Here is a 17,155-nt window from a genome sequence, read left to right as displayed (position 1 = left end):
CCAGGGTAATGATACGATACCTGATGAAGGTCCAGGGTAATGAGATGATACCTGATGAAGGTCCAGGGTAACGGTATGATACCTGATGAAGGTCCAGGGTAACGGTATGATACCTGATGAAGGTCCAGGGTAACGGTATGATACCTGATGAAGGTCCAGGGTAATGATATGATAACTGATGAAGGTCCAGGGTAATGATATGATACCTGATGAAGGTCCAGGGTAATGATATGATACCACCCCTGATGAAGGTCCAGGGTAATGATATGATATGACACCTGATGAAGGTCCAGGGTAATGATATGATATGACACCTGATGACGGCCCAGGGTAATGATATGATATCTGATGAAGGTCCAGGGTAATGATACGATACCTGATGAAGGTCTAGGGTAATGATATGACACCTGATGAAGGCCCAAGGTAATGATATGATACCTGATGAAGGTCCAGGGTAATGATATGATACCTGATGAAGGTCCAGGGTAATGAGATGATACCTGATGAAGGTCCAGGGTAATGATATGATACCTGATGACGGTCCAGGGTAATGATATGATACCTGATGAAGGTCCAGGGTAATGATATGATACCTGATGAAGGTCCAGGGTAATGAGATGATACCTGATGAAGGTCCAGGGTAATGAGATGATACCTGATGAAGGTCCAGGGTAATGATATGATACCTGATGAAGGTCCAGGGTAATGAGATGATACCTGATGAAGGATCCAGGGTAATGATATGATACCTGATGAAGGTCCAGGGTAATGAGATGATACCTGATGAAGGTCCAGGGTAATGATATGATACCTGATGAAGGTCCAGGGTAATGAGATGATACCTGATGAAGGTCCAGGGTAATGAGATGATACCTGATGAAGGTCCAGGGTAATGAGATGATACCTGATGAAGGTCCAGGGTAATGAGATGATACCTGATGAAGGTCCAGGGTAATGATATGATACCTGATGAAGGTCCAGGGTAATGATATGATACCTGATGACGGTCCAGGGTAATGATATGATACCTGATGAAGGTCCAGGGTAATGATATGATACCTAATGAAGGTCCAGGGTAATGAGATGATACCTGATGACGGTCCAGGGTAATGATATGATACCTGATGAAGGTCCAGGGTAATGATATGATACCTAATGAAGGTCCAGGGTAATGAGACGATACCTGATGAAGGATCCAGGGTAATGCCAATGTATTATTTATTCTCTCTGCATCGTAGAGTTATCAGGGCAATAGAGGTAATAGCCAACCAATAGCCACCTGATAGCCAGCCTGATAGCCAGCCTAAATGGATGGAGAGAATCGGCCCATATCTGTCACAGTGTTATAGACGAGTGTGTGTGTGTGTGTGTGTGTGTGTGTGTGTGTGTGTGTGTGTGTTTGTTAGTTGAGGTGCTGCAGCTCTATCTGTGAGTCCCTCCTGTCAGTCTGTCTCCGTTCAGTTTCGAGGCCGTAGCGGCTGTTCCTGTGACGTGACAGTGACTGAGTGGTCATGTGACACACCGCTCTTTAAGGATGAGCTTGACGTAGTTGAGTCGTCAGTGACGAAGACAGAAACATAGATCGAACTGAAATGAACTAAATTTCAGTTGATTTCAATCGAACTACATTCATATGATGAAATTAAATGAATCGCTCACACGCTCGTGTATCTCCTCGTTGATGGTGGGCTTGCGGTTGGTGGCACGAGGTACTTTGAGCCAGTTCACTAGAGGCTTGATGGTCAGACCCTGGAGGAAAGAGAGAGAGAGAGAGAGACAGAGAGAGAGAGAGATAGACAGAGAGTGAGAGAGACACACACACAGAGAGACACAGAGAGAGAGAGGGGAGGGGAGGATGAAAGGGGGGGGGTGAATGAGGGAGAGAGAGAGAGGGGGGGGACGAAATAGGGGGGGTGAATGAGAGAGAGAGAGAGAGAGAGAGAGAGAGAGGGTGGGGTGAAAGAGGGGGGGGTGAATTAGGGAGAGAGAGAGGGGGGGTGAAAGAGGGGGGGTGAATGAGGGAGAGAGAGGGGGGTGAAAGAGGGGGGGTGAATGAGGGAGAGAGAGGGTGGGTGAAAGAGGGGGGGGGTGAATGAGGGAGAGAGAGAGGGGGGGTGAAAGAGGGGGGGTGAATGAGGGAGAGAGAGAGAGGGGGGGTGAAAGAGGAGGGGTGAAGGAGGGAGAGAGAGAGAGGGTGGGGTGAAAGAGGGGGGGGTGAATGAGGGAGTGAGAGAGGGGGGGTGAAAGAGGGGGGGTGAATGAGAGAGAGAGAGAGGGTGGGGTGAAAGAGGGGGTGAATGAGGGAGAGGAGAGGGGGGGTGAATGAGAGAGAGAGAGAGAGAGAGAGAGGGGGGGGTGAATGAGGGAGAGAGAGAGGGGGGGGTGAAAGAGGAGGGGGGTGAATGAGGGAGAGAGAGAGAGAGAGGGTGGGGTGAAAGAGGGGGGGTGAATGAGAGAGAGAGAGAGAGAGAGAGAGAGAGGGTGGGGTGAAAGAGGGGGGGTGAATGAGGGAGAGAGAGAGAGAGAGAGAGAGAGAGAGGGTGGGGTGAAAGAGGGGGGGTGAATGAGGGAGAGAGAGAGAGAGAGAGAGAGAGAGAGAGAAAGAGAGAGAGAGGGTGGGGTGAAAGAGGGGGGGGGGTGAATGAGAGAGAGAGAGAGAGAGAGAGAGAGAGAGAGAGAGAGAGGGGGGGGGGGTGAAAGAGGAGGGGGGTGAATGAGGGAGAGGGGAAGAGGGAAGAAGCAAAGAAGGAGTTACTGGAGATTAGTAATGTAAATCCCTCCCATTCACACTCAGCTCACACAGGGATAAACACTGAGTGTGTACAGGAACACACCAGGCCCCTCCCCATAAACACTGAGTGTGTACAGGAACACACCAGGCCCCTCCCCATAAACACTGAGTGTGTACAGGAACACACCAGGCCCCTCCCCATAAACACTGAGTGTGTACAGGAACACACCAGGCCCCTCCCCATAAACACTGAGTGTGTACAGGAACACTCCAGGCCCCTCCCCATGTTCTGACATCACTGGATCAATACACAGATAAATCACATCTTGATTCTGCATGTCAATATGATTATCAATGTAGGACAACAAGCACTAGATAGACAGTGTGTTGGATCAGGCAGAGCAAGGTCAGCCTGGGGGCTCAGATCAGTGTGTTGGATCAGGCAGAGCAAGGTCAGCCTGGGGGCTCAGATCAGTGTGTTGGATCAGGCAGAGCAAGGTCAGCCTGGGGGCTCAGATCAGTGTGTTGGATCAGGCAGAGCAAGGTCAGCCTGGGGGCTCAGATCAGTGTGTTGGATCAGGCAGAGCAAGGTGAGCCTGGGGGCTCAGATCAGTGTGTTGGATCAGGCAGAGCAAGGTGAGCCTGGGGGCTCAGATCAGTGTGTTGGATCAGGCAGAGCAAGGTCAGCCTGGGGGCTCAGATCAGTGTGTTGGATCAGGCAGAGCAAGGTCAGCCTGGGGGCTCAGATCAGTGTGTTGGATCAGGCAGAGCAAGGTCAGCCTGGGGGCTCAGATCAGTGTGTTGGATCAGGCAGAGCAAGGTCAGCCTGGGGGCTCAGATCAGTGTGTTGGATCAGGCAGAGCAAGGTCAGCCTGGGGGCTCAGATCAGTGTGTTGGATCAGGCAGAGCAAGGTCAGCCTGGGGGCTCAGATCAGTGTGTTGGATCAGGCAGAGCAAGGTCAGCCTGGGGGCTCAGATCTCTCCAAGACTGTTGAGTCAACAGAAAAGCAAGCACTGACTGGGTTTGATGTATTAGCGCTGGGCTGGAACAAAAAGCCTGCACACATTACACAAAGGGGTGAGAGTAGAAGTCATGTCTTCCCAGTATGGGGACCTCTCTATATATGATCATAGGTCTAATCATAGAATTACATACAGTATAGAATCCCTTTTAATTGAATAAGGATTTATATGGGCATGATAGTGAAGATCAGTCGTTTCACTTTTAAAATGTATTAGCCTACATTTTTACTGTGGCATAAACACAACCGGTTATGATGTTTTCATCTGATTGGCTGACAGGCTAATGTAAGCTACCTGGGCGCGCTATTCAGGGGCGGCTGAACGACAGGGAGGGTGAGGGAATAGCTGCTACGTCTCATGTTTCTGCTTATCATTTCTGTCATTTTGGTAGAAGACTGTTTGTTAGTCAACGTGTCTATAATTAGATACGTGCAGCTTCTCTTCTGCCGTTAAGCTGACGTTCCTCCGGAACGCTCGATAAAACCCCGATCGGCAGAATGATGTCATAAATCAATAGAACGATCAACGCATCATGGACAATCTAGCTGACATCGGGTAAAGTTCTCTCTTCCATTTCTGCTTCTCTCTCACACACGGAGCGAGAACATTTGTGGACCAGGGAGATTTCCGTTTGACCGGTTTAAAAGAAAATGAAAAGCTGTGAAAATGATCCATCATGCTGAAAGAAATACATTATATTTCTCCATTCTGGTTCCCGAGATAAAATTTACTTTTGGTCTATAATTTTAATGCAAGGAACACCTAGTTCTGCAGGAGTTAATATTACAGTAATCTACATGAGATCTACAGTCAGTGTCCAGACTTCAGTTAATATTACTATAGACTACAGTCAGTGTCCAGACTTCAGTTAATATTATAATAGACTACAGTCAGTGTCCAGACTTCAGTTAATATTATAATAGACTACAGTCAGTGTCCAGACTTCAGTTAATATTACTTTTGGACATGGCCAAAAGTAATGCACTATATAGGGAATAGGGTGCCATATTGGATATACCTACTCTCTGTTCGCTCACATTATCCACTACCGCACATTATCCACTACCACACATCATCCGCTACCACACATTATCCACTACCGCACATTATCCACTACCACATCATCCACTAATCACATCATCCAATATCACACATCATCCACTATCAGACATTATCCACTACCACACATTATCCACTAATCACATCATCCACTATCACACATTATCCACTAATCACATGATACACTAACACACATCATCCACTATCACACATTATTCACTATCACACATCATCCACTAGTGTATAATCCACTACCACACATTATCCACTACCACACATTATCCACTACTACACATTATCCACTACCACACATCATCCACTACCACACATCATCCACTTCCACACATTATCGACTAGTGTATAATTCACTATCACCCATTATCCACTATCACCCATTATCCTCTATCACACAGTATCCACTAACACACATCATCTACTAGTGTATAATTCACTATCACACATTATCGACTATCACACAGTATCCACTATCACACATCATCTACTAGTGTATATTTCACTATCACACATTATCTACTATCACACATCATCCACTATTACACATTATTCACTACCACACATCATCGACTAGTGTATAATTCACTATCGCCCAATATCCACTATCACCCATTATCCTCTATCACACAGTATCCACTACCACACATCATCTACGCGTGTATAATCCACTATCACACATTATCCATTATCACACTATCCACCATCACATCATCCACTAGTGTATAATCCATAAATCAGCCAGAGTGACCCCTGGACAGGACACTAGTCTATCTCCTGTTTCTGTAGAGTGAGTACACCCCCTGGACAGGACACTAGTCTATCTCCTGTTTCTGTAGAGTGAGTACACCCCCCTGGACAGGACACTAGTCTATCTCCTGTTTCTGTAGAGTGAGTACACCCCCTGGACAGGACACTAGTCTATCTCCTGTTTCTGTAGAGTGAGTACACCCCCTGGACAGGACACTAGTCTATCTCCTGTTTCTGTAGAGTGAGTACACCCCCTGGACAGGACACTAGTCTATCTCCTGTTTCTGTAGAGTGAGTACACCCCCTGGACAGCACACTAGTCTATCTCCTGTTTCTGTAGAGTGAGTACACCCCCTGGACAGGACACTAGTCTATCTCCTGTTTCTACAGCGTGAGGCAGTTCACCTAGACAGGACACTAGTCTATCTCCTGTTTCTACAGCGTGAGGCAGCGTCTGTCAGCTCACATGGTCAGGAAAACTCCTGGCCTTAATTAATTCCATTTAGAACGATAAACATTCTATTTTCTGGACTAAAATATCTCTAGTATTAAAATATCTCTGGTATTAAAATATCTCTAGTATTAAAATATCTCTAGTATAAAATATCTCTAGTATTAAAATATCTCTGGTATCAAATATCTCTAGTATAAAATATGTATTAAAATATCTCTAGTATTAAAATATCTCTAGTATTAAAATATCTCTAGTATAAAATATCTCTGGTATTAAAATATCTCTGGTATTAAAATATCTCTAGTATTAAAATATCTCTAGTATAAAATATCTCTGGTATTAAAATATCTCTGGTATCAAATATCTCTAGTATAAAATATGTATTAAAATATCTCTAGTATTAAAATATCTCTAGTATTAAAATATCTCTAGTATTAAAATATCTCTAGTATAAAATATCTCTGGTATTAAAATATCTCTGGTATTAAAATATCTCTAGTATTAAAATATCTCTAGTATAAAATATCTCTGGTATTAAAATATCTCTAGTATTAAAATATCTCTAGTATAAAATATCTCTGGTATTAAAATATCTCTAGTATAAAATATCTCTGGTATTAAAATATCTCTGGTATTAAAATATGTATTAAAATATGTATTAAAATATCTCTGGTATTAAAATATCTCTGGTATTAAAATATGTATTAAAATATCTCTGGTATTAAAATATCTCTAGTATTAAAATATCTCTAGTATTAAAATATCTCTGGTATTAAAATATCTCTAGTATTAAAATATCTCTAGTATTAAAATATCTCTAGTATTAAAATATCTCTAGTATAAAATATCTCTAGTATAAAATATCTCTGGTATTAAAATATCTCTAGTATAAAATATGTATTAAAATATCTCTAGTATTAAAATATCTCTAGTATAAAATATGTATTAAAATATCTCTAGTATAAAATATCTCTGGTATTAAATATCTCTAGTATAAAATATGTATTAAAATATCTCTAGTATAAAATATCTCTGGTATTAAAATATCTCTAGTATTAAAATATCTCTAGTATTAAAATATCTCTGGTATTAAATATCTCTAGTATTAAAATATCTCTGGTATTAAATATCTCTAGTATTAAAATATCTCTGGTATTAAATATCTCTAGTATTAAATATGTATTAAATATCTCTAGTATTAAAATATCTCTGGTATTAAATATCTCTAGTATTAAAATATCTCTAGTATTAAAATATCTCTAGTATAAAATATCTCTGGTATTAAAATATCTCTGGTATTAAAATATCTCTAGTATTAAAATATCTCTAGTATAAAATATCTCTAGTATTAAAATATCTCTAGTATAAAATATCTCTGGTATTAAAATATCTCTAGTATAAAATATCTCTAGTATAAAATATCTCTGGTATTAAAATATCTCTGGTATTAAAATATGTATTAAAATATGTATTAAAATATCTCTGGTATTAAAATATCTCTGGTATTAAAATATGTATTAAAATATCTCTGGTATTAAAATATCTCTAGTATTAAAATATCTCTAGTATTAAAATATCTCTAGTATTAAAATATCTCTAGTATTAAAATATCTCTAGTATTAAAATATCTCTAGTATTAAAATATCTCTAGTATTAAAATATCTCTAGTATAAAATATCTCTAGTATAAAATATCTCTGGTATTAAAATATCTCTAGTATAAAATATGTATTAAAATATCTCTAGTATTAAAATATCTCTAGTATAAAATATGTATTAAAATATCTCTAGTATAAAATATCTCTGGTATTAAATATCTCTAGTATAAAATATGTATTAAAATATCTCTAGTATAAAATATCTCTGGTATTAAAATATCTCTAGTATTAAAATATCTCTAGTATTAAAATATCTCTGGTATTAAATATCTCTAGTATTAAAATATCTCTGGTATTAAATATCTCTAGTATTAAAATATCTCTGGTATTAAATATCTCTAGTATTAAATATGTATTAAATATCTCTAGTATTAAAATATCTCTGGTATTAAATATCTCTAGTATTAAAATATCTCTGGTATTAAATATCTCTAGTATAAAATATCTCTGGTATTAAATATATCTAGTATTAAATATGTATTAAATATCTCTAGTATTAAAATATCTCTGGTATAAAATATCTCTAGTAAATACTTTACCTGGAACATCACAGTGAAGAAAACCACTATGATGGTTGTGGCCACGAAGTAGTCTTTAGCCGGGACCCGTTCTGCGTCCAGCAGCACCACCAAGGCAAACGCCACCGCCCCTCGCAGGCCACCATACGACATCACCACCTGGTCGATCTTGTCCAATGGGACGAGGCGGAACCAGTTCAACACCCAGGTCTGCATGACCACACCTGAAAGAGATCAGAGACAGAGAATCCAGCTACAGTATAATACTTACCCCCCCACAGTATAAATGAAGTCGTGCCAATACATTCTCAGACTCATCATTGAGTACAGAGTACCATCTTGATTATTGATAAAGGACGACAGATATTCAGACACTTTTTGGAGTTAATTGAAGGAGTGATTATTTTATCATCTGTTTGGCATTAAAGGTTTTGATCACTGATAAAACACGCTGGATCCTCAAGACTCTGTTCAGTATCTGTGTGTAAAGCAAGCACCCTGACGAAAGGCTCTCTCAGACAAGCACCCTGACGAAAGGCTCTCTCAGACAAGCTCCCTGACGAAAGGCTCTCTCAGACAAGCACCCTGACAAAAGGCTCTCTCAGACAAGCACCCTGACGAAAGGCTCTCTCAGACAAGCACCCTGACGAAAGGCTCTCTCAGACAAGCACCCTGACGAAAGGCTCTTCAGACAAGCTCCCTGACGAAAGGCTCTCTCAGACAAGCTCCCTGACGAAAGGCTCTCTCAGACAAGCACCCTGACGAAAGGCTCTCTCAGACAAGCTCCCTGACGAAAGGCTCTCTCAGACAAGCTCCCTGACGAAAGGCTCTCTCAGACAAGCTCCCTGACGAAAGGCTCTCTCAGACAAGCACCCTGACGAAAGGCTCTCCCAGACAAGCACCCTGACGAAAGGCTCTCTCAGACAAGCACCCTGACGAAAGGCTCTCTCAGACAAGCACCCTGACGAAAGGCTCTCTCAGACAAGCACCCTGACGAACGGCTCTTCAGACAAGCACCCTGACGAACGGCTCTTCAGACAAGCACCCTGACGAACGGCTCTTCAGACAAGCACCCTGACGAACGGCTCTTCAGACAGGCACCCTGACGAACGGCTCTTCAGACAAGCACCCTGACGAAAGGCTCTCTCAGACAAGCACCCTGACGAACGGCTCTTCAGACAAGCACCCTGATGAAAGGCTCTCCCAGACAAGAATGTTGGTCAAATAAATCCACATTAAGGACAGAGAAGACTCCTCTCTTTGTGCTGCGTAGGTCCACTCTTACCCAGGGGGCTGCAATCCCTGATACATAGTAGTATAGTATTGAAATTCACCTTCAGCTACGTGTAGAGTAACAACGCTGGGTACTGAACCAATGTTTAGTAAGGCGGCACACCTACCCAGGGCCCTGAAGACGAAGATGAAGATGAGCGTACAGGAGATGAGTCCTGTGTCCCAGGCCCACTTAGACTTGTCCACGGCTGAGATGCCCAGGAAGATGAAGATGATGGTTTCGGCGATGCTGGCTAGGGTTTTCATCGTGTACTTCACCGTGGTACGAGATTTCTGGGATATGTTGGCCTCCACGTACTTGTTACAGCCGATACCACAGAAAGTCATTCTGAAGGTGGAGAGAGAGAGAGACAGAGGACAGGAGAGGACCAGGGTCCAGATTCACAAAACACTTCTTAAATGCAAAAAAATTAACAAGTTCATAAGATAGTTCGTAAGTGCAATTCCTCAACAATATCTTAAGATTTTATGATTTTCTTACAAACTCCTCAAACATCTTCTTTACATATCTTCTTTAAGATGTTTGTTGCTAGGCAACCAATTTAGCTATCGAGCTAGCTAGCAATGGGAAAAAAATAATCAATACTTAATAGAATGATCAATACTTAAAATAATCAATATTATTTTTTTACCTTTATTTAACCAGGCAAGCAGAACAGGGTGCCATTGGGCTCTGGTCTTTTTATTTTACCTTTATTTAACCAGGCAAGTCAGTTAAGAACAAATTCTTATTTTCAATGACGGCCTAGGAACAGTGGGTTAACTGTCTGTTCAGGGGCAGAACGACAGATTTGTACCTTGTCAGCTCGGGGGTTTGAACTCGCAACCTTTCGGTTACTAGTCCAACACTCTAATCACTAGGCTACCTGCTGGTTACTAGTCCAACGCTCTAACCACTAGGCTACCTGCTGGTTACTAGTCCAACACTCTAACCACTAGTCTACCTGCTGGTTACTAGTCCAACACTCTAACCACTAGGCTACCTGCTGGTTACTAGTCCAACGCTCTAACCACTAGGCTACCTGCTGGTTACTAGTCCAACGCTCTAACCACTAGGCTACCTGCTGGTTACTAGTCCAACGCTCTAACCACTAGTCTACCTGCTGGTTACTAGTCCAACGCTCTAACCACTAGGCTATCTGCTGGTTACTAGTCCAACACTCTAACCACTAGGCTACCTGCTGGTTACTAGTCCAACGCTCTAACCACTACGCTACCTGCTGGTTACTAGTCCAACGCTCTAACCACTAGGCTACCTGCTGGTTACTAGTCCAACGCTCTAACCACTAGGCTACCTGCTGGTTACTAGTCCAACACTCTAACCACTAGGCTACGTGCTGGTTACTAGTCCAACGCTCTAACCACTAGGCTACCTGCTGGTTACTAGTCCAACGCTCTAACCACTAGGCTACCTGCTGGTTACTAGTCCAACACTCTAACCACTAGGCTACCTGCTGGTTACTAGTCCAACACTCTAACCACTAGGCTATCTGCTGGTTACTAGTCCAACGCTCTAACCACTAGGCTACCTGCTGGTTACTAGTCCAACGCTCTAACCACTAGGCTATCTGCTGGTTACTAGTCCAACACTCTAACCACTAGGCTACCTGCTGGTTACTAGTCCAACGCTCTAACCACTAGGCTACCTGCTGGTTACTAGTCCAACGCTCTAACCACTAGGCTATCTGCTGGTTACTAGTCCAACGCTCTAACCACTAGGCTACCTGCTGGTTACTAGTCCAACGCTCTAACCACGAGGCTATCTGCTGGTTACTAGTCCAACACTCTAACCACTAGGCTACCTGCTGGTTACTAGTCCAACGCTCTAACCACTAGGCTACCTGCTGGTTACTAGTCCAACACTCTAACCACTAGGCTATCTGCTGGTTACTAGTCCAACGCTCTAACCACTAGGCTACCTGCTGGTTACTAGTCCAACGCTCTAACCACTAGGCTATCTGCTGGTTACTAGTCCAACACTCTAACCACTAGGCTACCTGCTGGTTACTAGTCCAACGCTCTAACCACTAGGCTACCTGCTGGTTACTAGTCCAACGCTCTAACCACTAGGCTACCTGCTGGTTACTAGTCCAACGCTCTAACCACTAGGCTACCTGCTGGTTACTAGTCCAACGCTCTAACCACTAGGCTACCTGCTGGTTACTAGTCCAACGCTCTAACCACTAGGCTACCTGCTGGTTACTAGTCCAACACTCTAACCACTAGGCTACCTGCTGGTTACTAGTCCAACACTCTAACCACTAGGCTATCTGCTGGTTACTAGTCCAACGCTCTAACCACTAGGCTACCTGCTGGTTACTAGTCCAACGCTCTAACCACTAGGCTACCTGCTGGTTACTAGTCCAACACTCTAACCACTAGGCTACCTGCTGGTTACTAGTCCAACGCTCTAACCACTAGGCTACCTGCTGGTTACTAGTCCAACGCTCTAACCACTAGGCTACCTGCTGGTTACTAGTCAACGCTCTAACCACTAGGCTACCTGCTGGTTACTAGTCCAACGCTCTAACCACTAGGCTACCTGCTGGTTACTAGTCCAACACTCTAACCACTAGGCTACCTGCTGGTTACTAGTCCAACGCTCTAACCACTAGGCTACCTGCTGGTTACTAGTCCAACGCTCTAACCACTAGGCTACCTGCTGGTTACTAGTCCAACACTCTAACCACTAGGCTACCTGCTGGTTACTAGTCCAACACTCTAACCACTAGGCTACCTGCTGGTTACTAGTCCAACGCTCTAACCACTAGGCTACCTGCTGGTTACTAGTCCAACGCTCTAACCACTAGGCTACCTGCTGGTTACTAGTCCAACACTCTAACCACTAGACTACCTGTTGGTTACTAGTCCAACACTCTAACCACTAGTCTACCTGCTGGTTACTAGTCCAACACTCTAACCACTAGGCTACCTGCTGGTTACTAGTCCAACGCTCTAACCACTAGGCTACCTGCTGGTTACTAGTCCAACGCTCTAACCACTAGGCTACCTGCTGGTTACTAGTCCAACGCTCTAACCACTAGGCTACCTGCTGGTTACTAGTCCAACACTCTAACCACTAGGCTACCTGCTGGTTACTAGTCCAACCCTCTAACCACTAGGCTACCTGCTGGTTACTAGTCCAACCCTCTAACCACTAGGCTACCTGCTGGTTACTAGTCCAACCCTCTAACCACTAGGCTACCTGCTGGTTACTAGTCCAACACTCTAACCACTAGGCTACCTGCTGGTTACTAGTCCAACACTCTAACCACTAGGCTACCTGCTGGTTACTAGTCCAACCCTCTAACCACTAGGCTACCTGCTGGTTACTAGTCCAACACTCTAACCACTAGACTACCTGCTGGTTACTAGTCCAACGCTCTAACCACTAGGCTACCTGCTGGTTACTAGTCCAACCCTCTAACCACTAGGCTACCTGCTGGTTACTAGTCCAACACTCTAACCACTAGGCTACCTGCTGGTTACTAGTCCAACCCTCTAACCACTAGGCTACCTGCTGGTTACTAGTCCAACACTCTAACCACTAGGCTACCTGCTGGTTACTAGTCCAACACTCTAACCACTAGGCTACCTGCTGGTTACTAGTCCAACACTCTAACCACTAGGCTACCTGCTGGTTACTAGTCCAACGCTCTAACCACTAGGCTACCTGCTGGTTACTAGTCCAACACTCTAACCACTAGGCTACCTGCTGGTTACTAGTCCAACGCTCTAACCACTAGGCTACCTGCTGGTTACTAGTCCAACGCTCTAACCACTAGGCTACCTGCTGGTTACTAGTCCAACGCTCTAACCACTAGGCTACCTGCTGGTTACTAGTCCAACGCTCTAACCACTAGGCTACCTGCTGGTTACTAGTCCAACGCTCTAACCACTAGGCTACCTGCTGGTTACTAGTCCAACACTCTAACCACTAGGCTACCTGCTGGTTACTAGTCCAACACTCTAACCACTAGGCTATCTGCTGGTTACTAGTCCAACGCTCTAACCACTAGGCTACCTGCTGGTTACTAGTCCAACGCTCTAACCACTAGGCTACCTGTGGTTACTAGTCCAACACTCTAACCACTAGGCTACCTGCTGGTTACTAGTCCAACGCTCTAACCACTAGGCTACCTGCTGGTTACTAGTCCAACGCTCTAACCACTAGGCTACCTGCTGGTTACTAGTCCAACGCTCTAACCACTAGGCTACCTGCTGGTTACTAGTCCAACGCTCTAACCACTAGGTTACCTGCTGGTTACTAGTCCAACACTCTAACCACTAGGCTACCTGCTGGTTACTAGTCCAACACTCTAACCACTAGGCTATCTGCTGGTTACTAGTCCAACGCTCTAACCACTAGGCTACCTGTTGGTTACTAGTCCAACGCTCTAACCACTAGGCTACCTGCTGGTTACTAGTCCAACACTCTAACCACTAGGCTATCTGCTGGTTACTAGTCCAACGCTCTAACCACTAGGCTACCTGCTGGTTACTAGTCCAACACTCTAACCACTAGGCTACCTGCTGGTTACTCGTCCAACGCTCTAACCACTAGTCTACCTGCTGGTTACTAGTCCAACGCTCTAACCACTAGGCTACCTGCTGGTTACTAGTCCAACGCTCTAACCACTAGGCTACCTGCTGGTTACTAGTCCAACACTCTAACCACTAGGCTACCTGCTGGTTACTAGTCCAACACTCTAACCACTAGGCTACCTGCTGGTTACTAGTCCAACACCCTAACCACTAGGCTACCTGCTGGTTACTAGTCCAACGCTCTAACCACTAGGCTACCTGCTGGTTACTAGTCCAACACTCTAACCACTAGGCTACTGCTGGTTACTAGTCCAACACTCTAACCACTAGGCTACCTGCTGGTTACTAGTCCAACACTCTAACCACTAGGCTACCTGCTGGTTACTAGTCCCAACACTCTAACCACTAGGCTACCTGCTGGTTACTAGTCCAACGCTCTAACCACTAGGCTACCTGCTGGTTACTAGTCCAACACTCTAACCACTAGGCTACCTGCTGGTTACTAGTCCAACACTCTAACCACTAGACTACCTGCTGGTTACTAGTCCAACGCTCTAACCACTAGGCTACCTGCTGGTTACTAGTCCAACGCTCTAACCACTAGACTACCTGCTGGTTACTCATCCAACGCTCTAACCACTAGGCTACCTGCTGGCTACTAGTCCAACACTCTGACCACTAGGCTACCTGCTGGTTACTGGCCCAACGCTCTAACCACTAGGCTACCTGCTGGTTACTAGTCCAACACTCTAACCACTAGACTACCTGCCGTCCCTCCACTCTAACCACTAGTCTACCTGCTGGTTACTAGTCCAACGCTCTAACCACTAGTCTACCTGCTGGTTACTAGTCCAACACTCTAACCACTAGGCTACCTGCTGGTTACTAGTCCAACGCTCTAACCACTAGGCTACCTGCTGGTTACTAGTCCAACACTCTAACCACTAGGCCACCTGCTGGTTACTAGTCCAACACTCTAACACTAGACTACCCTGCTGGTTTACTAGTCCAACACTCTAACCACTAGACTAACCTGCCTGGTTACTAGTCCAACACTCCTAACCCACTAGATCTACCTGCCGCCCATACCACCTCTTAACCACTAGTCTACCTGCCGTCCCTTCCACTCGAACCACTTAGGCTACCTGCCGTCCCTCCACTCCTACTCACTTCGACTGTAGTCTACTGCCGTCCCTCCCACTTCTAACCACTAGTCTACCTGCCGTCCTTCCACTCTAACCACCCTAGTCTACCTGCCGTCCTCCACTCTAACACTAGTCTACTGCCGTCCCTCCACTCTAACCACTAGTCTACCTGCCGTCCCTACCACTCTAACCACTAGTCTACCTGCCGTCCCTCCACTCTAACCACTAGTCTACCTGCCGTCCCTCCACTCTAACCACTAGTCTACCTGCCGTCCCTCCACTCTAACCACTAGTCTACCTGCCGTCCCCTCCACTCTAACCACTAGTCTAACCTGCCGTCCCTCCACTCTAACCACTAGTCCTACCTGCCGTCCCTCCACTCTAACCACTAGTCTACCTGCCGTCCATCCACTCTAACCACTAGTCTACCTGCCGTCCCTCCACTCTAACCACTAGTCTACCTGCCGTCCCTCCACTCTAACCACTAGTCTACCTGCCGTCCCTCCACTCTAACCACTAGGCTACCCTGCCGCCCCTCCACTCTAACCACTAGTCTACCTGCCGCCCATCCACTCTAACCACTAGTCTACCTGCCGTCCCTCCACTCTAACCACTAGGCTACCCTGCCGCCCCAAAATAATCAATACTGAAACTTTCAGATATAGTTTGAGAGTGAATGATGTACAATTGATTTTCATGAGCTGTTTTTTTCTCACTGCCCAGAGTTTAAGACAACGGTTAAAAATATTTCCAACAAACGTTATTTTCAAGAATATAATTTCTTAACGTTTTGCTTAAAGGAGAAACATAAGAAAACAGCGAAAGAGAATTTCCAAGAACCTTTTTGAGGAATAGCAACTTTGCTGAACTTTCTTCTTAAGTCTAAAGTCTATAGTTAAGAGAAAAACATGGCAGTTTAGAAGACATTCCTTCTTTTTAATTTTAACCTTTATTTCACCTTTATTTTACCTTTATTTTACTAGGCAAGTCAGTTCAGAACAAATTCTTATTTCCAATGACGGCCTAGGAACAGTGGGACTAACTGCCTTGTTCAGGGGAACAGTGGGTTAACTGCCTTGTTCAGGGGAACAGTGGGTTAACTGCCTGTTCAGGGGAACAGTGGGTTAACTGCCTGTTCAGGGGAACAGTGGGTTAACTGTCTGTTCAGGGGCAGAACGACAGATTTTGTACCTTGTCAGCTCGGGGATTTGAACTTGCAACCTTTCGGTTACTAGTCCAATGCTTTAACCACTAGGGTACCCTGCCGCTCCTTCTAAAGAGTGGCTTAGAGAATCTGAGCCCAGGGCCTTAACCAGGGTTTGAGTTTGAGTGAAGTCCGGAAGAGGACATTTTTGAAAATTGAAGCTTTTCTATACAATTTAAAACCTTTTTCAAATGCTATTTGGAGAACATCAAAACCAAAATGACCCCAGCCATTATCACCTTGGCTGCTGTAGGTTCATTCACCTCAGTCCATCTACAAGCACACAGCCTGTTAGCTATACAATCTACCTACCTCAGTCCATCTACAAACACACAGCCTGTTAGCTGTACAATCTACCTATCTCAGTCCATCTATAAACACACAGTCTGTTAGCTATTCAATCTACCTACCTCAGTCCATCTACAAACACACAGCCTGTTAGCTATACAATCTATCTATACAATCTACCTACCTCAGTCCATCTACAAACACACAGCCTGTTGGATATACAATCTACCTACCTCAGTCCATCTACAAACACACAGCCTGTTAGCTATACAATCTACCTACCTCAGTCCATCTACAAACACACAGCCTGTTAGCTGTACAATCTACCTACCTCAGTCCATCTACAAACACACAGCCTGTTAGCTATACAATCTACCTACCTCAGTCCATCTACAAACACACAGCCTGTTAGCTATACAATCTACCTACCTCAGTCCATCTACAAACACACAGCCTGTTAGCTATACAATCTACCT

General features: G+C 44.4%; 1 protein-coding gene across 1 annotated transcript in view; it reads right to left on the bottom strand.

Moving 5' to 3' along the window:
* The window catches only part of LOC116359580 (sodium/hydrogen exchanger 5-like), a 68,179-nt gene that overhangs the window by 18,294 nt on the left and 32,730 nt on the right, over nt 1–17,155 (bottom strand). The window contains 3 exon segments of the mRNA XM_031812417.1: nt 1,660–1,749; nt 8,226–8,428; nt 9,605–9,825. Of these exon segments, the coding sequence (XP_031668277.1) occupies nt 1,660–1,749; nt 8,226–8,428; nt 9,605–9,825 (514 nt within the window).

This window comes from Oncorhynchus kisutch, unplaced genomic scaffold, assembly GCF_002021735.2.
Source record: "Oncorhynchus kisutch isolate 150728-3 unplaced genomic scaffold, Okis_V2 Okis03b-Okis08b_hom, whole genome shotgun sequence".
Taxonomy (NCBI): Eukaryota; Metazoa; Chordata; class Actinopteri; order Salmoniformes; family Salmonidae; genus Oncorhynchus; species Oncorhynchus kisutch.
This window is presented reverse-complemented; position numbering and strand designations above follow the sequence as displayed.